General features: G+C 41.9%; 2 protein-coding genes and 1 long non-coding RNA gene across 39 annotated transcripts; 2 read left to right on the top strand and 1 right to left on the bottom strand.

The window, feature by feature from the left end:
* Positions 1-305: 305 nt before the first annotated feature.
* On the top strand, positions 306-7,360 carry LOC127314829 (uncharacterized). 37 transcript variants are annotated; one of them, XR_011749886.1, is made up of 12 exons: positions 307-841; positions 908-1,034; positions 1,459-1,762; positions 1,934-2,068; positions 2,249-2,317; positions 2,419-2,512; positions 2,616-3,258; positions 3,418-3,507; positions 3,674-3,702; positions 3,806-5,142; positions 5,243-6,033; positions 7,074-7,360. It is a non-coding gene; the product is annotated as an uncharacterized lncRNA (long non-coding RNA). The 37 variants fall into 37 exon arrangements; XR_011749878.1 differs by having other exon boundaries at positions 3,609-3,702; XR_011749881.1 differs by having other exon boundaries at positions 2,616-3,507; positions 3,809-3,874; positions 5,072-5,142.
* Positions 7,361-12,638: 5,278 nt separating this feature from the next.
* On the top strand, positions 12,639-17,631 carry LOC127314827 (monocopper oxidase-like protein SKU5). The gene is made up of 9 exons (XM_051345354.2): positions 12,639-12,954; positions 13,809-13,918; positions 14,670-14,940; positions 15,301-15,439; positions 15,905-16,274; positions 16,428-16,793; positions 16,883-16,961; positions 17,081-17,280; positions 17,368-17,631. Exons 1-9 carry the CDS (start codon positions 12,802-12,804, stop codon positions 17,477-17,479), a joined length of 1,800 nt encoding a protein of 599 aa, XP_051201314.1. The 5' UTR covers positions 12,639-12,801; the 3' UTR covers positions 17,480-17,631.
* Positions 17,632-17,772: 141 nt separating this feature from the next.
* On the bottom strand, positions 17,773-22,740 carry LOC127314826 (disease resistance protein RPM1). Its single transcript, XM_051345352.2, has 3 exons — positions 22,256-22,740; positions 18,190-20,996; positions 17,773-17,994 (listed from the first exon to the last, which is right to left on the bottom strand). The coding sequence occupies exon 2, from the start codon at positions 20,979-20,981 to the stop codon at positions 18,195-18,197; it is 2,787 nt and encodes a 928-aa protein (XP_051201312.1). The 5' UTR covers positions 20,982-20,996; positions 22,256-22,740; the 3' UTR covers positions 17,773-17,994; positions 18,190-18,194.

Genomic DNA, 22,740 nt, shown 5'->3' with positions numbered 1-22,740 from the left:
CTATGTTTAATGAAGTGAAGAAATATGTATCTTTCTGTGAGACCAACAGATTCCCCTTTCTGGAAAGGGTTGATGAAGGTAAAGGATGATTTCTTCATGAGAGGGACGATGGAGGTGGGAAATGGGCATAACACTAGGTTCTGGGAAGATGTCTGGATTGGGGATAGACCCCTTTGTGACCAATACCCCTCGTTGTATCTACACTACTTAAAAAGAACGAACATGTTCCTTATTCTGCCCAATACGTCGTCCGTTTTCGTCGTACTCTGTCGCACTTCCCTCGCGCTGAAATGGGCCGAAGCCCAACACATTCGTTTCCCACCGCGTCGCCTCATTCCCTGGAAAAAAAACATCCCTTCTTTCTTCTCTCACGAAGCACCTTCTTCCTAGGGTTCGGCCACGCCGCCGCTTTCTCCACGCCGTCTCCTGACTGTGCGCCGCCGCTCGACCGCGCCGAATCCCACCTATCCGCCGCTGCTCGCCCGCTCGGCCCTGCCTGTGCTCGAGCTCCGCCAGGACATGAGCTCACCCGACCGACCAGCACATCTAGGACCTGGCAGGGCATCAGGTGAGGCATAAGCCGCCTCAAACTCTCCAAGGCGCAGGACTCCTCTCCCTTGACGGAACTATCTCTGTCCTGGCGGTCAATCAGAAAATCGCTCCACGCTGCCTCCAGTTCTGTCATCGGCCACTGTCTCAGCTTCTGTCCAAGCCCACTTTCTATCGATCCCATGCCCTTCATATCCTCCTCCTCCTGGTGATACTGCAACGCGGCGGCGCGGCGGCAGCAGCCCAAATTTGCACGATCCGGCCGGACACAGCTATACATGGCTGATCTCAGGTATGTGACGCGTTGTCCTGTTTCCAATCAGGCCAACACCTATTGATCAATCGCTGCACTTTCTAGGAGCAGCAACTAGCCTGGTGAAGTCGATGGTTAAGAGATATGAGAAAGTTCTTGCGTGGGTATCTCCTGGATGCACCTGTTGGGGCACAAAACCTACATGGTCATCGTACTAATTGGTAGCTGTAAGGTAGCATGATGATAGCATACAAATTCTTGATCAGTTCCTAATTAATTTGTTTTCCTACTCATATGACTGATTCTGTTAAAACTAATTTCTTCCGGTTCCTAGCTAGATATATTTCTCACAAATGGAAGTAGTTCTTGAAGTTAAAATTATAATTTATGGCTTAAGTAGTACTTGGAGTCTTAAATTGGCTCAATGATTAAGAGAGAGGAAAAAACTATTGCTCTTTCAAGCAATGGAAATCATTTGGTGTAATTTATCTGTCTGATTTCTGACAGTAAGCCAATCTAATTACTACTTTAGCAAATCTAAGTATAGAAGGCATTGGTCCATTTTTTTTTGCTACAGACATGGAGGCACGTAAGAATTACCTTCCTCTGACAAAACCTTGATGCTTCCGCTAATATGATTTTGCACTGCTTCGCAGGTCTTATAGTGCAAGACGAAAATTGGCAAATGAGAAAGTGAAAACTAACAGACAAAAAAGCATAACAAAATAACATGATCAAGGAAAAACGAATTGGACGAACTTAAGAGATGCTTAGTTCCCGGCCGTTCAAAACTATTCATCCGCATCTGACAGTCCCTAGATCCATGGGTATATACCCCCTGGGTATCCACTTATTTCCCAAAAACGATTCAAGAATCAAAAAGACTGATAGGTGCTTGATGAAATTCCGGTATGAGGCGTCAAGGAGAATTCCTTCCTCACTACCTCGGCACTGTCATAGGTATGTCTCTCTCGTCTATCTCTTTGATGCCTTACGCTGGCGGGCATCGTGAACGGGTGGATGTATGTCCGTCGTTGTATGTGCTTGTACATGCTTCGTTCTTACTTTTAACAAGTACAAAATCCTTTGTTCTTACTTTTATCTTTGTTTCCCGTGCTCATGTACATACAGCCAAGGTAGATTCGGCCCCTGCTAAATATTGAATAGTTGTACATCCAACCATTGGGAATCCTTCGGCAGTAATTGAAAAAGTACTTATGATTTGTTCTTTCTGCTACCGTGGGGTTGGAAAGGATGCTAATTGCGGTAATCACTTTTGTCAAGAGAGGACTGTCTGATAAATGTTTTTAGTTCTGTTAATTAAAGAACAAAAAGTAGACAAGTAATCATGTGTGTCTATGTTTTGTTTCTCAATAACTATTTAATCAAGCTCCTACATGCTCTGTCTCGCTATTGATTTTTTAGTGATTTGGGGATTATTTCCAGGGTTTACTGGTGGATGCTGAATTAGGGAAGAGAGACGCTGCCCCATGCCATGGTTACAATTTGAAGCTGGTAATTCCGAGTGCTTAATTATTCGTTGCTGGTAAAATTTAATACATCATTCTCTTCTTGGTCATGCCTTTTATTCAATTTATTATGGATGTGTCGTACAGTATAAATAGTTTATGTCATCCTTTGAGTAATGGAGTCCTCAAGTTGTCCTTACAAAATGATGCAGTTGTTGCACTGAAGAAGATGAGCGATAAGGTTTGCAAATATAGCACAAGTCAAGATCTCACGATAATACGAAAGTCTTAGTGTTGTTATTTTCCTTATGCTAACACAATTATTGCACAAATAATTGTTTCAGCAGCTTACTGGAAGGAAAATGTGGTGCACTATGAGAACATCAGATGATTTGTTGTTACCATTGAGTAAGGTGCTTATTTGGTATCATTTCTTGTATTTGGAATTTGTGATGTTAAATGGAGCCCTGGACATGCACCTTAAATTTGCGGGCCTTGCGGTGTTCCGCTTGGCTTCCTACTAGAGATGCATTCAGCTTATTTCATGGGTATATACCCCCTGGGTATCCACTTATTTCCCAAAAACGATTCAAGAATCAAAAAGACTGATAGGTGCTTGATGAAATTCCGGTATGAGGCGTCAAGGAGAATTCCTTCCTCACTACCTCGGCACTGTCACAGGTATGTCTCTCTCGTCTCTCTCTTTGATGCCTTGCGCTGGCGGGCATCGTGAACGGGTGGATGTATGTCCGTCGTTGTATGTGCTTGTACATGCTTCGTTCTTACTTTTAACAAGTACAAAATCCTTTGTTCTTACTTTTATCTTTGTTTCCCGTGCTCATGTACATACAGCCAAGGTAGATTCGGCCCCTGCTAAATATTGAATAGTTGTACATCCAACCATTGGGAATCCTTCGGCAGTAATTGAAAAAGTACTTATGATTTGTTCTTTCTGCTACCGTGGGGTTGGAAAGGATGCTAATTGCGGTAATCACTTTTGTCAAGAGAGGACTGTCTGATAAATGTTTTTAGTTCTGTTAATTAAAGAACAAAAAGTAGACAAGTAATCATGTGTGTCTATGTTTTGTTTCTCAATAACTATTTAATCAAGCTCCTACATGCTCTGTCTCGCTATTGATTTTTTAGTGATTTGGGGATTATTTCCATGGTTTACTGGTGGATGCTGAATTAGGGAAGAGAGACGCTGCCCCATGCCATGGTTACAATTTGAAGCTGGTAATTCCGAGTGCTTAATTATTCGTTGCTGGTAAAATTTACTACATCATTCTCTTCTTGGTCATGCCTTTTATTCAATTTATTATGGATGTGTCGTATAGTATAAATAGTTTATGTCATCCTTTGAGTAATGGAGTCCTCAAGTTGTCCTTACAAAATGATGCAGCTGTTGCACTGAAGAAGATGAGCGATAAGGTTTGCAAATATAGCACAAGTCAAGATCTCACGATAATACGAAAGTCTTAGTGTTGTTATTTTCCTTATGCTAACACAATTGTTGCACAAATAATTGTTTCAGCAGCTTTCTGGAAGGAACATGTGGTGCACTATGAGAACATCAGATGATTTGTTGTTACCATTGAGTAAGGTGCTTATTTGGTATCATTTCTTGTATTTGGAATTTGTGATGTTAAATGGAGCCCTGGACATGCACCTTAAATTTGCGGGCCTTGCGGTGTTCCGCTTGGCTTCCTACTAGAGATGCATTCAGCTTTTAGGCTACTGCGTTTCCTACCATCGCTTGAAAGGCCTACCGCTTGGTAGGCCTGTAAGTGGAAGCGGCTGGCCATGGGGCCGCCAGCCCAAGCCCACTAAACTCGCTAAGTGAACGCCCACGGAAACGGATAGAATCGTGGCGGAAACTCACGATGCGCCCGCTACCGCCGCCGCCGCTGTGACGCATCGTGACCCCATTCATGGCGATGGAGGCGGGCGTCATTCCCAAGGATACACCCCACCGTCGCCGCCCCATCCCTCCCCCTCTCCCTCAGCTCGTCTGCTCCGGCCGCCTCCATCCCGTCGCTCGAGCATCCGGTGTCCGGCGAGATCCGTGGGGAGTAGCCATCGTCCGGTAAGGTCCGTGGGGAGCAACCAGCGCCCGACCATGTTAGTAAGGAGGATCAGGGTGGCAACGGGGTCGTCGTCGACCTTGCAGAACCGCTGCCCGCGGTCGCACCGCCCTCCGACACGGCTGTCGGCTGGTCGCAGCAACACACACCGGAAGGATGCTGTTCAGTGTACCCTGTCGAGCTCCTCATTGACCTCGTAGTACCAGCCTTCCGCGGTCACAAAAACTCCGCGGCACCGGTTGCAGCGCGGCCGTTCCTGGTCGCACAATTGCGCCACCGGCTTGAAGCGACGAGGCCCATGATCTGGGAAGATTCTGTGCGGAATTCCTGGAGAAGAGAACGGGAGGAAGGGGAAAGTGGAGCGAAACGAATGGAAGAGAAGCATCCAGAATAGATAAAATATCGTGTTGGGCCTGTGTACCTCTTAGCTGTGTCACAGGTTGACAGAAACGTGGCGGACGTAAGTGGGCGTAGCGGCCGGTCGCTAAACCTGATGGTATTGTACGGGAAAATCGTGAGTGTATCGTATAGCTTGAACCGCGGAAGAGATCACTTGGTGGGCCGCCGTGGGCGTGTCCACTTACAGGTATACCGCTTGGCTTCCTACTAGAGATGCAAAATTTCTTTCCTGACCAGACAGATTGAAAAATGTATGTACTCGTGTATGTTCGTGGAATGTACAATTCCGGCATGAAATGTACATTTTTTTTGAATAGGGATCTGGCGTAGAACCAACTTACATGTGATATTTCAAGGCTTATCTATCGAAATGAAGTTCTGCATACATGTAAGTTGTACTCTGCCCTACACCATATAGTTTTTTCTTTCTATTTACCCGATCGTTAATAGGAGAAGATACTAGCATTTTGTCATATTTATCTTCATAGGTTTGAGCGGTAATTCACTTACTGGAACCTTGTCACCTGATTTGTGCTAGCTGACTTGCACGCGGTACTTGTAAGTTCTATGCTTACTCGGAGATGCTGCTTCATATCATGCTAATTAATCTTCATTTATGAAATACATGGACATTTCATATAACCAAATTTTCAGAAAAAAATACCATACAACGACGGTTTCTTTCTAATAGCCACAGTGTAAGCCATCCTGATTCCGTGCAAATCTTATAAACTCTACCTTTTGTACACTTGCAATATATTGTTATATATTCACATTCTGACTTAAGCTTAACTTTTTCGTAGGTCCATAAGACAAACATATGCTTGTTGCTTGAGAGCTATTGAAATGTACTTGTATGGTCCACCATGGTGCATTGATTAATTTACTATATCAGTTACATATGCTTGGGAAGATATGTATCACCTAGCAGTTTATTGACGATGAAATTCTTAGCTTTGTTTACTTACAAATGCTTTGGAAGTGAGGGAAATGCACTTAGTTGGTTTATGTATGTTTTTAGTTTATTTCTTGGTTAGCGTCAAGTTGAATTTATTGGTGCATTGAAACAATTAAAACATACAAATGCTTAGGAAGGAAATTATATCATCCAACGGTTTATTAGTGATGACATTTCTAGCTATTAGTCTTTCCAACAAGTTTCATTTTGTTTATTTCAGTTTTGATGCTTCACAAACCTCCTCTCTATGAACATTTGTGTGTAGCTACAAGCCAATCCAACCTATGATTAGAAGGGCTGGTACGGGCGAGACTATTGGAGGTAAGCATGTCACTACTATGCCAGAAAACAACGCCATTTATTAAAACAGAGTGACACACATGTATTCATTATTATTGATGTGAAAATACAATCAGCTTGGTTGGAGTAGTGTACCAGATGGGTGGAGTTGTATCAGAAGCCCTTAGAGCTATCTTTAGTGAAATTATTATGAAGAGAAACGCTGTTAGACTGAACTTGATATCCATGATTTACTATGTGAGCCTTGAAGGTATCTTGTCCAACGTCTCTCTAGATTAATCGCGTGATCATTCCTTGGTTATTCCTAGAAGCCAAAGATGGATGCAAGTTCATGGAACTTCCCGCCAGTTACATTGTTCTTAAACTGCATGTGCACGTTCGTACTTAACATATCAGTATTCCATTGTAACTATGCCATGTGTGCATCTAATTTTTGTTTATATAAGCCCTGTTACCTCTTTGTAGTTCGGAGTAAAAAATTGTGTATTAATATCCTTGATAAAAGATCATTATTGATAGGCCATTCTTTTTCTTGAATTTCATGTTGTTATGACAAAATTAATGAAATTCACACTCTGATAGTTGATAAATGAGCACCCGCAACTATTTTCTATCAAATCACCATGCAAGAATGAACTATAATTTATGGTGTAGTCATAGTACTTGTGTTGGGAGTTACAACTAGAATCAGATGCAATGGTCTTTATGTGCTGGCTACTATGATGGATGCTATAAAGATATTTGCTTAGACAAACAGTTTATGTTTTCCCTTATTTGTCGTCCATGAGGTCATAAATTTGATCTAATGTAGTGTTCCAATGTTGCCCCATAGTATGCTACAATATGTATTACAAATTTGCCTAGAGAAAAACATGAACGACAAATGGGGAACGACTAATCTGAGAGAATATCTCTCAACTTTTTTATGAGCTAATAAGGTCTAGCTGTTTAAAAGATTCTGTGTTATTGGTATCACATTTTAATGATAGTTGTGCAAGGAAAGAGACTTTTGGTACTACATGGTCCGAGAAAAAATTGATTGTTTTTCACTTTATCGCCAGGATGCCCAGTTTTTTGCGCTCTTTATCGACACATGTGCATACAGACCAGTCGATCATCAGAATGGAAACATATTGTGGATGAACGTGATCCCATTGAAGTTCTTTGGCAGAAGGAATGTGTGTTCTACAAGATAGTATGAGCCCCTTATTGATAGTATGTCATGAGGATTAAATGTGAAGCCGACACATGTTCCCTTATCTGCATATTGCTCTATTGTCAAGGAAGATTGGTGTGAAGATACAATAGTCTACTTTAACAATTTACCACAATGCAAAGTTAATGGTTAGATTTTGAAGGTGTGACGAAATGTGCTATTCAACGCAAAAAAAAGCTATTTAGCAACAAAACTGTTCATATTTCAGTAGAGTAGAAAATCGGCAAGTTCCTTTCATGATTTTTGTTTTCACTATCTCTTCTAACATCTTTTATGATCTTATTTTAATGTAGTGCATTTGCTAAATAGTTAACAAATTTGAGTAATTTGATGTGTGCAAGTCAGTAACACAAATAGATGAGTTGTTCTACCAAGAATACTTTCTAAAATGGTGTGTACTTAGTGTAGGCTCGTATTTTCCAAAAAAATGTTGTGAGAGTTTCGCATGTCTCAATCGTAATTTTGGGTTAACCATCTTTTTTATTTGCTTACATGTATTGTTAACCCGTGGCAACGCACGGGCATTTTACTAGTCGTATAGTAAATAGGTCGAATGTTTCAGTAGCTCAGGTGATGGGTGTGATCCCTTTAAACATAGGTTTTAGGCGAGCACTTGTTGGCTATAGGTGGGATAGATGGGTACATCTTGTCACTCGTCTTATGGAAGTCCATCTCTCGGATAGTAATGATGTTTTTAAATGGAATCTCACAGCGTCGGGTCTGTTCTCAGTTAAGTCCATGTATCTTGATTTGCTCGATGCTCCAGTAGGTAATTTTAAAAAATATATTTGGAAGATTAAGGTTCCACTTAAAATCAGGATTTTTTTGTGGTTCCTTCAAAAGAAGGTTATTTTGACAAAAGATAATTTGAAAAAGCGTAATTGGCAGGGATGCGCTAAATGTTGTTTCTGTGATCAAGATGAGACAATACAACATCTTTTTTTCGATTGCCCTTTTGCAAAAGTGCTTTGGCGCATTATGTATTTGACTTTTAAGATCCCATCCCCTAAGAATGTCTCAACTTTGTTTGGAAACTGGTTATCTGGGGTGTCTAAAAAGGAAAAAGGTCTTATTAGAGTTGGAGTGAGCGCTTTGTTTTGGGCAATCTGGAACGTCCGGAATGATTTTGTCTTTAACAAAAAAAGCTTTCCATCTTTTCTGCAGGTTATTCCCTTGGTTACCCATTGGATCCATATGTGGTCCTATCTCCAGCCGGAGGATGTGCGCCAGGACATGGATATTGGGTGCAACCGGTTGGCGACGGTAGCTCGGGATTTCTACAGCCGGTGCGGCTGGCGTATTGACAGGCGGCTCACATGAAGATCTTGTGGCGGCTTGTTTTTCTTTCTTTTTTCAGATGGCTGGTTCATGTTGAGACTCTTAGCGATCCATGATTTGTAATAAGTTTGTATTTCAGATTCGTTGAATAAGTTAATAAGATTAATAAAGGGCCGCATGCATCGATTGATGCAGAGGCTTGGGATTTTCCCCCTTATCGAAAAAAAAAAGAAATATGTATCTTACTTTATGTGCCACTTACTTGCAGGCTCAGCCCTGACGCCCACGGACAGCCGAGTGGTTAACGTGGCCACATTTCTAGCACAAATTTAGATCAGCAATGAGTCAATCTTTGCACTGGCCACTGGCTCTTTAAGTTGTGTTTTTTGTGTTATCCCCTCCACACGAACCGAAACAAATCACCTTATTCCGTTTGAATCGCGTCGCTAGAGATGTGCTAATGACCCCTGGTGTTAATCACACTATTTGCGTGCCTATGCGTGCGTGTAACGTCCTCACATGTTTTAGGGCAGAGAGGTAGTAGATGTAGAATCTGTTTCCATGGTTCCGGTGGTTCACGCCGATGCGGTGGCCATGCTGAACCGATCCAACGAGCATTACTCGGCGAGAGCACCATGAGAACTTACGGAAATCCAGTTTTAAACATGGAAGCATATGCTTCTGTTATAAAGGAAAAACATTTTAAAATGTTAAAAAGATCTAAACAAAAGTTTGGCGCGTATACGTTGATATTATACATATGCACGCCAAGTTTCGCGAAAAAACTGCCTTTTTGTGTCATGTGTAAAAATGATAAAAAAAATGTCTGTTGAAAATCTTCTTTAAGCACCAAATTTTGTATTTTTGCACACGGCACAAAAAATGTCGGTTTTCTGCAAAGACGACTTTCGAAGCACCATATAAAATCAAGATGTATACATCAATTTACCGACTGCATTTACAAGATATTTTAAAAACCAGGAGCATGCTCCTAGGTGCCAAAACCCCTCGTGCAAAAATTTATCATTTTCTACGCTATATAATCGCATGTACCATATATATCAAGTGAAATACGGGGCCATACACAGAGATATTCCCATTTCGTTATATATATGGTGACCTATTGACACTATCTACTAAATACCGGATGGTCTGATATTTTTTTGTTTTTCTTTTAGCAAAACACAATTTAAATGCGGACACTCATAAATAAATACATATACCCACCTATAAATCCTATGTAGTCTGAGATATTGACAAGTAGTAATAGGTTGTAGAATCATCGGTTGGAAAGACGTTGACGTAGAACAGAAGATGCCGACAATGCTGACGATGCCAACGACCACGATCTTGGAAGATTGCTGCCCGTGGAAGCTAGTACCAAGGTGGGCTAGGAGATAATCCTAACGCAGAGATGGGAGACACAAAACTTGCAACTTCCTGGACAAAGCCGCACCTGGCTAAGCTTCATCAGGCGGAGGCAGAACTACATGGCACCAGTACGAAGCAACATCATCCCCTCACTGGATGCCGTCGCCATAGACCGACACTTTCATGTTAGACCTAATGCCCAACGATCGACTCCACACTCCAGCCCATCAATGCTCGATCATCTGAGGGAGAAAATCGATTCGAGATGGGCTGAAGTACCTTTATTCTCATCGTCATCGATGTCCCTACACCGGAGGCGAAGAACTTGAAGACCGTATGGGAACCGGACATCCAATCTGACATTCTCCCTTCCTCCAGCCACTACAGCGGCCGATGGAGGGCAAGGAAACTAGCAGCGGAGGTATGGTGCCATCGGCCGAGGGGAGCAAACACATGCTGATCTCCTTGGCTGGAACCCTAGGTAGAAAAAATGCTCCACGAATATAACCGTGTGTGTTTAAGTTCTTTCAGATGCACATGTATTACTACTAAGATGTAAATATGGCTTTGATCACGTACACACTTACTCCCTCCGTTCACAAATAAATGTACCTATAACTTTATTTTTAAGATTGAACAACTATATAGATCGAGTAGTAATATGATATCAAAACAGTATATTGCAAAACTATACTTTTAAAATGAACATAGTGATATTTATTTAATGTTATGAATGGTGCTACTTTTTAATAAAGTTGATCAAATTCTGCTACTCCCTCCGATTCATATTACTTGTTATTAGTACGGATGTATATGAAATTAAAATATATCTGAATATATTTATATTAGTGGCAAATAATTTGGATCGGAGGGAGTAATAAATTTAATTACATACAAAGGGTAGAAGTACACGGAAAGTAATGCACTAACAATTAGCTATAACTTGGAGACGCACCGAGGTAGTTTAAATGTACTCCTTCATCAGTTCTACTTCATCCCGTACAGTTTATCAGTCATGCCCGTATTTTTAAATTAGTAATTTAATCAACTTTATAAGGTATACTTATAAAGATATATCATTAGAATTTTTAAATATTAAAATTTTATGAGAAATTCAATTCGGCTCCCGGGTGCGTATGCTCACTCTACCAAAAAAATCTTATTTCGAAGTGTCAAAAAATTTTGACAAAAAAATCTACATGTACATCTTCATAATATATGTGTGTTCGTCAAGTTTCAAGAAAAACCAACATTTTTTGTGAACTATGTAAAAAAAGAGAAATTTTATCTTGTAAAAAGCATTATTTTCTAACACTGAGTTTTGTCTTTTTTACACACGTCATATGACAAGTCTATTTTTTATGAAACAACTTTGTAAGTGTGTAGCACGTGAAGATGTACGTGCAAATTTTTCATTTCAATTTTTTTGAAATTCAAAATATGTGTAAGATACATTTTAAACTAAAGGGAGCATATGCTCCCATGTTCCAAAACATCGCTCCCAGACTGCAGAGACTACAAGCCGACGCCGGAAGCGAGTCGCTTCTATTCTCGATTGGATATAGATGGGGAATCTCTATAGATCGTCTTTTTTTCGACAACCTCTCTAAAACGCATACGAGAAAATTGCACTTCACGGCACGGCAAAAAAAAGAGCTTCGCTCGGTTGGCCCTCCTAGGCTTCCGATTATTGATTTAAGGACAACTATGGTATTGAGCTCATGCACGTCTTGTTAGGGAGGTTCAAGTAGGTCGTCGTAATTCCTTCCATCAGTCAACTTCGTTACCTAGTCCGGGTTCAGCTTGGTCTTTCTTAAAAGAGGTTTCCTGAGTAGCAAGTGCATAAGAAGAAGGATGAAAGTCCGTTACTAATTCCTTAATTAGCTCATTCTCGATCCTAATGAATGAATCCACTAATCTTTTGGATAGATGAGATTCATGGGGATGCAGCTGAAGAGGATGTTATACATAGATTAAATTGACAATCTAAACCAAGAGGGAATATAATAGTTGTCGTTGTTTAAGTTAAAGTTTTAAAACCACGAATTAGAAAAGAGGAAGTACGTAGCTAACTTTTTTTTTGCAAAAAAAAACACAAACACGCAGATGATCACAAATACATACATACTCCTTCATTCTGATTTAGTCTATATTTAAAAAAATGAGATAAAGTAGTATTGCATTTATTGCTAGTACTTAGATATGTGAACAAGAAATTTAAACTACATTAAAAATAACAATGTTCAATAAAGAGAATAAAATCACTATGTTTTCAGTGTTGTTCACTAAAATCTAGAATGTAGATTATTTCAGAACAAATTTTAGAGCTACAACGTAGACTAATTTTATAACGAAGGAAATACACCCACCTCTATAAACACACCTACGTCTATGAGCACCTCCGAGAGACTGGATCCAAGTATCATCAACCGGTCATCAAAAAGGAAAATAAAGAAGCATCATGGAACACCATCCGCTCCCTGCCATTGGATGTATGATCGGACGGTGGAAAAACATGTTGGGCACCATCTTAATTTCTGCCAACCTTGGATAAATGCCTAGAACGTTCCAGGACACGTTTGCTTCCCACTTTAATTTTCTTAGCAACGTCCAGCACAAATTGACGAAGAGGTAAATCAAAGGCCTGCCTATCTAACTTTGTTGTTTTTGGAAATACAATTAGAGCGCATTATATACTTCCATTTTTACTACGGAAATGGATCTTCTCTCTCAAAAAAAGGCTGCTGTTGCCTCTCTCTCTCCTCTCCTATTCTCTCTTCTCCTTTTCCACCTTTCAAAACCCACACCACGCCGAAAGAAACCAAAACCTTCTCCCCTGCTGCGCGCAGACACAGGGCCGCGTAAGAGAGAGAAAGAAAGAGAGGGAGTTGGTGGTGCGCAGCGAGTGCGTGGGCGGAGGGTCCATGGCGGCGGCTGCGGGGGTGGTCGCGGCGGTTGTCTTGGCGCTCGCCGCCGTCGCGGCGTCGGCGTCCGCGGCGGCGGCCGGCGGCGCCACGTACGAGGTGCGGTGGGAGGTCGGCTACATGACGGTGGCGCCGCTCGGCGTCTCGCAGAAGGTTCGCGCACGCACCCGTATCGTTACCTGCCAGGAACAAGTCAATAACTGCTTCCATCTCTCTGCTCTCTCTTCTTGATTCTTTCTTCGGACATGTTATTTCTTCCTCCCGTAGGTTTCGGGTCCGCCGAGTTCTCGAAATTTCGGCGAAAAACGCCTCCTTCATCACCGTTCTTGACGTTTTTCCCGATGAACTTGTGTTAAAAACGCCACCTTTCCTTCTTTTTCTCTCTTCTTCTCCCACGTGCCGCTGCTTTCGCGGTTTCGAACGCACGATCTCGTCGTGGTTACCTTCGGTTCTCTTTCAGGGGTTCCTGATCTGGTGGGTTATTTTGTCTTGATTGTTTTGAAGGCTTTAATTTTTAATATTTGTTAAATAAAAAAATCATCTGCGCTGGGTGGGTTTTAATTTGTCTTAATTAAGGACACCGTAACGGCCCTAAATTTTTACAGAAATCTGCGACCACCTCGCGATCTTTTTCTAAAAATAGGATGTCGCAAAAAAAGATACCCGTAGGGACTCTTGATTTTCCATAGATCAAAGCAATTTTTTTAGATCAAAGCAATTTGGGTGGGCTGGGTCGATTCTGCCTTTGTTTACCTCTGTTTCTTGAGGTTTTGTTTCCACGGTTCCAGTAGTATTTTATCTGGTACAAATTTTGTGACTAAACATTACTAGGAGTAGTAGGTTTTGTTTCTACCTCAAATGTTTATTTGAATAAATTTAGATTCATATCAGACTAAATATAGGTTTTTCGTGAGCATGTCAAAGAAAATGATGTACGAGATGCAAAATTTTCATGGCATGGATGCAAAAATGGTTTTATAGTGTATTGATTAAACCTTTTTCTACAGGTGATTGCAATCAACAATCAGTTCCCTGGCCCACTCCTGAACGTCACAACCAACTGGAACGCAAGGGTGAACGTCCAAAACAACCTGGATGAGCCTCTCCTCCTCACATGGTAGGCACCATTCTAGATTCAGAAAAGAACCATTAATTTTGCATAAATCACCTCCCTGTGAAAATATACGCATGCATCTGACCGATCATACAAGTTTGTGACAATGGTGACTGAGTTAATGATTGAATTGTGCAGCTACATCTTTGCTACTCCGTACTAGTTTCTCTTTTTTGATGACTTCTTAGCTGTACTACTTCCATTTGCATGGTGCCTACTGGCAGATATTAGGCTTGGTTTCATGCAAATGCCTTTACTGGATTTGGATGCCTTCTGCATTAGGAGGCATTTATGGGCTTAATTTGACCATACCATGGCATTACCATTTGTGCCCATCACAAAGCTTTCTTCCATTAATTTTCTCAGCTCATCTGTGCATAATTATCTATATCGTTAGCCCTAAATGTAAATATTTTTGCAGAAATAGGTCATTTCTTATACTGTCTCTGGTTAGAAACTGCAGAAAATACATATCATTTTCTTTCAGTACATATTCCTGAATTAGATCTACATCCAGTAATCAAATGTTCCACTTTTTTTTTCGAGAATGGATGTTCCACTTTGCAATCACAACAAAACCATTGGATATGTTTAGTCATAATGTGGGACATGGTACAATGCTACTTTTTCAGGGCCCTTTCTGTATATTCCAACATTTAAATGTGCATCTGACGCCCCTTGCACACAAGCTGCCGTTGGCGCCAATTTTTCTTTCAAGATGAACTGAAAAGGTCTCCTCTCTTATGCATGGCAGGGATGGCATCCAGATGAGGATGAACTCATGGCAGGATGGCGTAACTGGCACCAACTGCCCTATCCCTCCCGGCTGGAACTGGACCTACCAGTTCCAGCTCAAGGACCAGATTGGAAGTTTCTTCTACTTCCCTTCGCTCGGACTCCAGCGTACCGCAGGTGGGTACGGACCGGTCACAGTGAACAACCGCGCTGTTGTACCGGTCCCCTTTGACCAGCCCGATGGCGACATCACCTTGTTCATTGGAGATTGGTACACCAAGAGCCACACTGTAAGCCCTGATTCTGAGCCTTGTGTGTGACTGTGTCTGTAATTTGCAGTTTATTGACAGTCAGTATTTCATAAATAATCTGAGAGCACACTCTGAGATTTCTTGATCCCTGTCACTATGTCTTCCTTGATTCCTGGCACAAGGATTATACTCTGTAGAGTTGATGCTTACAATTTTTCTTGTAAGATATAGGCAAAATCTTAGTGTTCATCAGAAATTGGTTGTTCACCTTAGCCTGATAATTGGTGAGGGTATAAGTTTTCTACAGCTTTGCCTGCTGTATGGACTATGATCTTACCATATCTGCACAGTAATTTTGCCTTTTGCCTTGAAATGCCAAGTGTTCTCTGTATGATACAGGAATTGAGGGGTATGCTAGATGATGGCAAGGATCTTGGGATACCTGATGGCATCTTGATAAATGCAAAGGGCCCTTACAGATATGACACCACACTGGTTCCGGAAGGCCTTCAATATGAAATTGTGGGAGTTGAGCCAGGTAACCAGTGTTTGATCACATATAAAAACCCTTCAAAATCATCGTCGACATTCTCACATTTTATATATTATATTATATAGTACAGATTTAAGCTAGTTATGTATAACAAGTTGTCGTTGACAGAGATATATTGAAAATTTATATGTATGGTGAATATAATTGTGAATTGTTTGAGTTGGGATCAAGAATATGTAGATTATTGCATTTTCACCATTAAAAATGATTGGTATATCCAATGTTGTGCGCAATAGTGTTATGTATTGCCATTGTAGAAGATATCGCATTTTGCATTTATTGATTTTAATTAGAATTTACATGAGTGAAAGAAACAACGATTGGAAATTATAACTGCACTTCAATATCAGTGTAAATATTGTTTACATATACTCTACATATTCCTGATCTGTTATCAGCACAAACTCTGTCATGTGAAGTTAGTGCTAAAAATCTCAATTCTCAAAACAGGTAAAACATATCGCTTCCGTGTTCACAATGTCGGCACCTCAACCAGCCTCAACTTCAGAATCCAGAACCACAACATGCTTCTCGTAGAGGCTGAAGGAACCTACACTAATCAGCAGAATTACAGCAACCTCGACATCCATGTTGGACAGTCATACTCTTTCTTGGTGACCATGGACCAAAACGCGAGCACAGACTACTACATCGTGGCAAGCCCAAGGTTTGTGAGCAGCGAGGCTCGCTGGCACGATGTCAATGGTGTAGCAATCTTGCAGTACTCAAACTCCAAAGGCAGTGCTTCTGGCCCTCTCCCTGATGCTCCAAATGATTTCTATGACAAATACTATTCCGTGAACCAGGCAAGGTCTATCAGGTCAGTACTATTACATCTGAAATTATCAACATTGTTATAATATCTTGGTCATATGTAACTTACAAATTTGTTTGGCACTTGCATTACAAATTGCAATTAACTCTTGGCTGGAAACTTATTCTCCATCTTGCGTTCTTGACATTGTCCTCACAGAATGAATACGAGTTCCGGGGCTGCTCGTCCGAACCCACAGGGATCATTCCGCTATGGCTCAATCAACATAACACAAACCTTCGTCTTGAAGAACGAGTCCCCCTTGCGCATCGATGGGAAACGTCGAAGGACGATAAACAGGGTCTCATACTCACCTCCTGAGACTCCACTGAGGCTTGCTGATCTCCACAACCTGACCGGGGTCTACAAAACCGACTTCCCCACAATGCCAAGCGATGCGCCTGCAAGGAGCTCTTCATCTGTGCTGAATGCTTCTTACAAGGGCTTCCTTGAGATCGTCTTTCAGAACAATGAAACCGATGTTCAGACCTACCATCTGGATGGCTATTCATTCTTTGTCGTTGGGTATGCAACGATGAACTTCAGTTTTATGTTTTCCAGTTTTGAAACCAGCTTCATCATGTAAATCAGCACTACTATGTTGTGAATTTCAGGATGGATTATGGTGAGTGGACACCAAACAGCAGGGGTTCATACAACAGGTGGGATGCTGTCTTTCGCAGTACTACTCAGGTAAACACCTGTAAAAGATCATCTGATCCTGTGTCAAAACCATAAACTTGACAACACAGATGCATTCATGGTCTTTCTGAATAATGCATACACAAGTCTGATTTTTTATTTTAAAACAGGTTTTCCCCGGAGGGTGGACTGCGGTTCTGGTCTCGCTGGACAACGTAGGTATCTGGAATCTCCGCGCCGAGAAGCTGGATAACTGGTACAATGGTCAAGAGGTGTATGTGAAAGTGGCTGATCCACTAGGCTACAATGTCACCGAAATGATCGCTCCAGACAACACTCTCTACTGTGGTCGGCTGGAGGACCTGCAAAAGTATGTCCTGAGCTGAACAATTCAGTTATCCTCTGCACCCTGCTCTTGAGCTGTGATCTCTTACCTTGTCTTGTGATAACCTTTCAGGCCGCAGATACACCCTATAAGCGACAGGTCGTCAGGACATGCCTTGGCTCGATGGAGCACCAGGCTTCTCACAGCTGTGTCACTGATCGTCACAGCTGTGATTTGCAGTTAAATTTGACAAATTGCTAAAAGTTTGTTAGTTAGGCATTGTGGGGAACTGTGGATTGGTAGAAAATACATGGTGATGTCAGCCATATACAGATTGTAACAGGAAGAGTTTCAATTTTCCTACGTGTTCTAATGGTGATTCTGAGTTTTTGAACATGGACATCTTCAGAAGCTATTTGCGCAAAGGCCAACAAAAATATCTTGAAATGAAATTCTTATTTAGTTACTTCCAAATTCCATTTATGTTGTATATTATATCAGGTAGGAATGTATTCAAGACATAATTTACAGGAATGATTCTTTGCAACTTACAACCAATTTTAATTTGCACTGAATTTTTGGCAAGAGGAATGCATTTCGACAAATCACTATTCTGGCTGTTTATGGATAGACATATTCACATCTGTCAGTTTGTTAAGTAGAATTCGCACAGACAAATATGTATCAAGATATTTCTGAATCCATTATACTGTTGCGTATAGCTTCCATCACGATTCAAGCTTGGTGGCACTTCTAAACCTGTTTGCCAAGAAAAAGGAAATTCAGATTCAGGGCAGTGACGTTCCAGCAAATAGCCAATAAAATTAGTCAATGTCATGCTCATCCCTTGTATACTTTCTTTTCCTTATCCGTTTTAATGAAAAGATGCATGATCAAGCTTCATAAAACAAAACGAGCACCGGCAAAGTTCCAAGTGAGGTGAACGAATATTACCTTGTTTACGGGTCTTGGAACAGGCGTATCTCCATGCGTCTGCTCCTGTCGAAGTACCGGACAGTGGAAATGTGCTGGACTCTTGCCTTGTCCTCACCTTGGATACCCTCCATGAATTCATCATGCATGTCCACAAGCATCAAATTCTGCAGAGACACGAGGAACTCGATGCCATGCGGCGCCTCTTTGAGCTCAGGGAGTTTGAACAGCGCCAACCACTGGAGGTTTTGCACTGCCTGCCGCTCCATAACCACCGACTTCACATTTACAAGATCACCCATGACAAGTGTGTGGAGCTTAGGCAACCACCCGCTTTCGAAGAGCACGCTCTCCCCATCGTATGCACCTACAAGCTCGAGAACTGCCAGATGGGAGAGATGGGAGAAGGATGCAAAGGGATCACTGCTCAGCTTACTGCCTAGGAGAATGAGCTTCTCGAGTCTGTTTCCAACTATCTGAAAGAAAGGAGACTCCATTACACTCTGGTGCAACCTGCCTTCAAGGCGAAGTTTGCGCAGATTCTGGGGAGGGGAGTTGAGTTCTTCGAAGTTGATGTAGTTCCCTTCAGCTGCCACAACCTTCAGCGTGCGAAGAAACCGCATGTTGCTGATGGATGCAGAGAACTTGGGGTGGTGCGCGTCTCTGACATCTCCGATTGACAGTGTTCTCAGCTGTGTCATGCTGCCCAATTGGACAACAAGATCCATACTGGCGAGAACACCTTTAAGAGTTTGCAGCTCCATTGACCCCCACGACCCCTTGGGAGTTTCAACACCTATGGACTTCTCAACGACTCCAAACAGCGGCGTCATCGCCTTCCCTGCAAGTAGGTGCCTTACCCTCTTCAGTTTGGTGATCCCAGCTGGAAGCTTCTCCACATTGGTGAGGTAAACATCGATTGTCTGGAGGTTGAACAGCTTCTCGATTGACCGAGGCAGCTGCCTTATCTTTGTTCTTCTCAAGCCAAGGTACCGCAGATTGAATAAGCTTGACACTTCTTCTGGTAGCACAGTGATGGCAGCATCTTGCAGCTCCAAAACGTTCAGGTACCTTCCAGTGCGCTGTGTGCTCACAGATGGAAAAGAGGAACAAGAAGCATCAAACTGGTAGAGAGAGCGAAGGCGAGAAGAATATGAAAGTGGCTGGAATCTATCACTGTGCTCATGGATTGACAAACGGCGGCACTTGTATTCAGATTCGCTGGGCTGTGATTTACTATATGTCATGCAGAATGTTTCCTTCTCTGATATGGAAATGGCCAACTCCCGCACAATGTCGTGCATCTGGAATTCTTTCACCTTTCTGAAGTGCTTCCTCTCCACAACCTTGAGCAAGCATCGGTCTATTAGCTCATTCAGGTACTCCTCTGCAACTTCTTCTATTGTTCTTCTCTTCTCTGGCTTGACAAGACCCTCTGCCACCCAGAGCCTAACAAGCCTTTTTTTTGTCATCATGTAATCCTCTGGGAAGATGCTGCAGAACACGAAGGCGTTCTTTAGGTGGCTAGGCAAGTGCTTGTAGCTCAGGTTCAGAATCTTCATCACTGAGTTCAGCTCCTGGCCATGCAATCTGTCGCGCAATTCCCAGATTAGGTGATCATAGTACTTACTCCACTCTTCTATAACCAGTTTCTTGAACGAGAGTGTGTTGCCAACGGTCACAATTGCTAATGGCAAGCCATCACATTTGTCTATGATCTCTCTCCCCAATGGCTCCATTTCTTGGGGACAAGATCCATCCCTGCAGCTCTTGAATGCCCATCTGCAAAACAGACTCCAAGAATCTGCCTCATTTAGCTTATGCATCTCAATAACCTGATCTTCACTTGCTAAAGAAGCAACTTCTTTAATTCGAGTTGTTATTACCACCTTATTTCCACTGACATTATTGTTTCCTATTATGCTTGCCAGGTCTATCCAAACATCTACACTCCACACATCATCCAGTACAAGCATGAACTTTCTCTGTTGCAATGTTCTCTGGAGGATTTGTATGAGATCTCTACCACTAACGGTGTCGATGTCAGATGGACATGCACCTTTCAGGATGTGTCGAATTACTTTCCTTATGACACCATAAGCATCGAACTTCTGCGATACTGTGATCCAAATATGACAATCAAATTGATTCTTTATCATCTCATCTTCATACATGATGTTGACAAGGGTAGTTTTTCCAGATCCCCCCATGCCCCACACCGCAATGACCGAGGTTGAACTTAATCTTGCAGTTAACCATTGCATTAGCTTTGTTCTTTCTTTCTCAATGCCCACCATGTCATTTGGTGGGTAAGAAAGATAAAGAGGAAGGCAATGATCGTCAGTGCTAGCTGAAGCTCTATCACCACCTGGCAGTTGAATCTCATATTGCACCCGCAAATCCCGGAGATTCTGAAGGTGAGATTGCAAGTCCTTAAGCTCTCTTGCAATTTTGTGCCAAGGAGACTTCCCGAGTTTACGGAAGTAACTCAGGAACTCCCCGGTGAAGAATTTGCTTTTGTGCCGAACAGACAGGTAGATAAACTCATCCATGATATCCTCTATTTCAGATGCTAGGTTCCTTACTTCCTGCAAGTACACCTCAGTGGGCTCATTGTAGCCTTCCTGGTTTTGTGCTTGGCGCAAGAATGCTTGCATCAACTTGAGCTCAACTTCAATCTGCTTTATTCGGCTCTCAATCTCGCTTATTATTGTCAACTTTGCATCTAAACGAGCAAACATTGTTATGCTTGCGGATGATGCTAAGACATATCCAATTTTGCAGAGAGCGCCAAACACCACAACCTCTGCCATTTTGTATTCGTTTATCTGGCATGAAATTTTTAGTGTATTAGAAACCAGTCACGATCATCTCAATTTATTAAATTAAATGCATTAATCATGAAAACTGAACATGTGAATTATAATACCAAATGGTGTGTCAACTTCGTTATAAATACATATCATCCTCAATTCACTGAAGTACTTCATGAAATTTGTGGAACACTAGATACAGGTAGAATTAACAAAGAAATTATGATTCTTATGAAGCATCTAAGCTCAGATCAATAGACCAGCGACGAAACGGGTACAAATATGCAGAGGCCGGGGATACTCCCCTTTTGAGGAAAAACGAAATGGGTACAGATGAAATATAAGAAATCACTACTCATGTGGAAATTTTGTTTTCTGCATTTCTCAAATACGTCTGAGTTTGATAATGAAATTTTATAAGTTGTTAAATATGAAAATTTTATAAGTTGTTAAATATGATCTCGTGACATTTCTTAGAAATTTGTAAATCTTGTAAACACGATTTCAAAAGAGTTCACACAAAGAGGATGGTTTGCGGCAATGAATTGTATGAACTAGGCCCCTAGTTCAGCATTCAAAAAATTATGAAAACATTTGAAAGTGCTTAATCAGCATGTCTTTCACAACCCACAAAACTTGAGGTCAAATTCCACCCACACAGAAAAAAAAACCAAGGTTAAAGGGGGAAGTTCCCTCCCTTAACTGCATGTTGTTAGGTATAAACGAGGCACTTGCGGTGCGGGGGCTGAGGCTCGGACACCGGGTGGGCGAGCACATGGGTGTGCTATCTAGCAAAAACGAGCACTGCTCGGTTCTGGAGGTCAAAATTTGATCCACACACCACAAATGAAAAATGATACAAATTGGGTTGTGAATATTACTACCTCTGTCCCAAAATGTAAGATGTTCTGGTAGGCCATTTTAGCATTGAGTTACGGCGATACAAATTTGGGTGATGTCCTTTTGGTTTTGAAAATTTTCATTATTTTTGAATGAAGAACTAGAGGGCTAGTGCACAAGTCACGAGCACCTAATAAAAATCTATGGCACATTCGCACCCGAACTCTCTGGTGATAATTGGCACAACATCCTACCAAAAAGGTCCATCGGAAATCCCAAGGGTCCATACATTATTTATCGGAATAAGGATTATATCCTGTTCGCGCAGTGTCCTATACTCAGATTCTAGCCAATCTACTTGGCAATCAAAGAAAGAAACGGCATACATGCAAAGGAAAATGCCTCTAAAACAAGATCGATGGAGCATTGCTTACCTTCCGTCCTTCTCTCTCCTCCGGCAAACCCCTAGCTAGTTTCCTCCCGTCAGCCGTCGACGCGCCGATCAACCCCCTAGCTAGCTGCTGCGGGAACGTGCGCCCCCGGCCGCCGGAGAACCAAGCGTTTCTGATTTCCAAGGAATTGGTCAGAATCCCATCCCCATGCCTGGGCTTACTGGGTGAGGCAGGCGGGGGAAGAGACCATGAGGGAAGAGAGACCGTGATTGGTTCAGTTTGGTGCTCACTTGGGTTTTTGATGTTTACAGCTCAGAAGAAGAATGGCGTTGCCGTCCCGGTCTTATATAAGTACAGTGCCGCATCTGCATATTATGTTCAGTTTGCTGTTGTTGAAATTATTTTATAATCTGCTCACTGAAGGAGAAAAGAAATAGTTAGCAGAACACAAAGATAGCCAAAAAAAAAGTGGGTGCGCCTTTGTCTCGGCCAACTAAGATTTACTACTACAGTAATTCTAAGTCGAT

This window comes from Lolium perenne, chromosome 7 (genome assembly GCF_019359855.2).
Source record: "Lolium perenne isolate Kyuss_39 chromosome 7, Kyuss_2.0, whole genome shotgun sequence".
NCBI lineage: Eukaryota > Viridiplantae > Streptophyta > Magnoliopsida > Poales > Poaceae > Lolium > Lolium perenne.
Note: the sequence above shows the minus strand (reverse complement) of the source record. Positions and strands in the feature narration are given on the sequence as shown.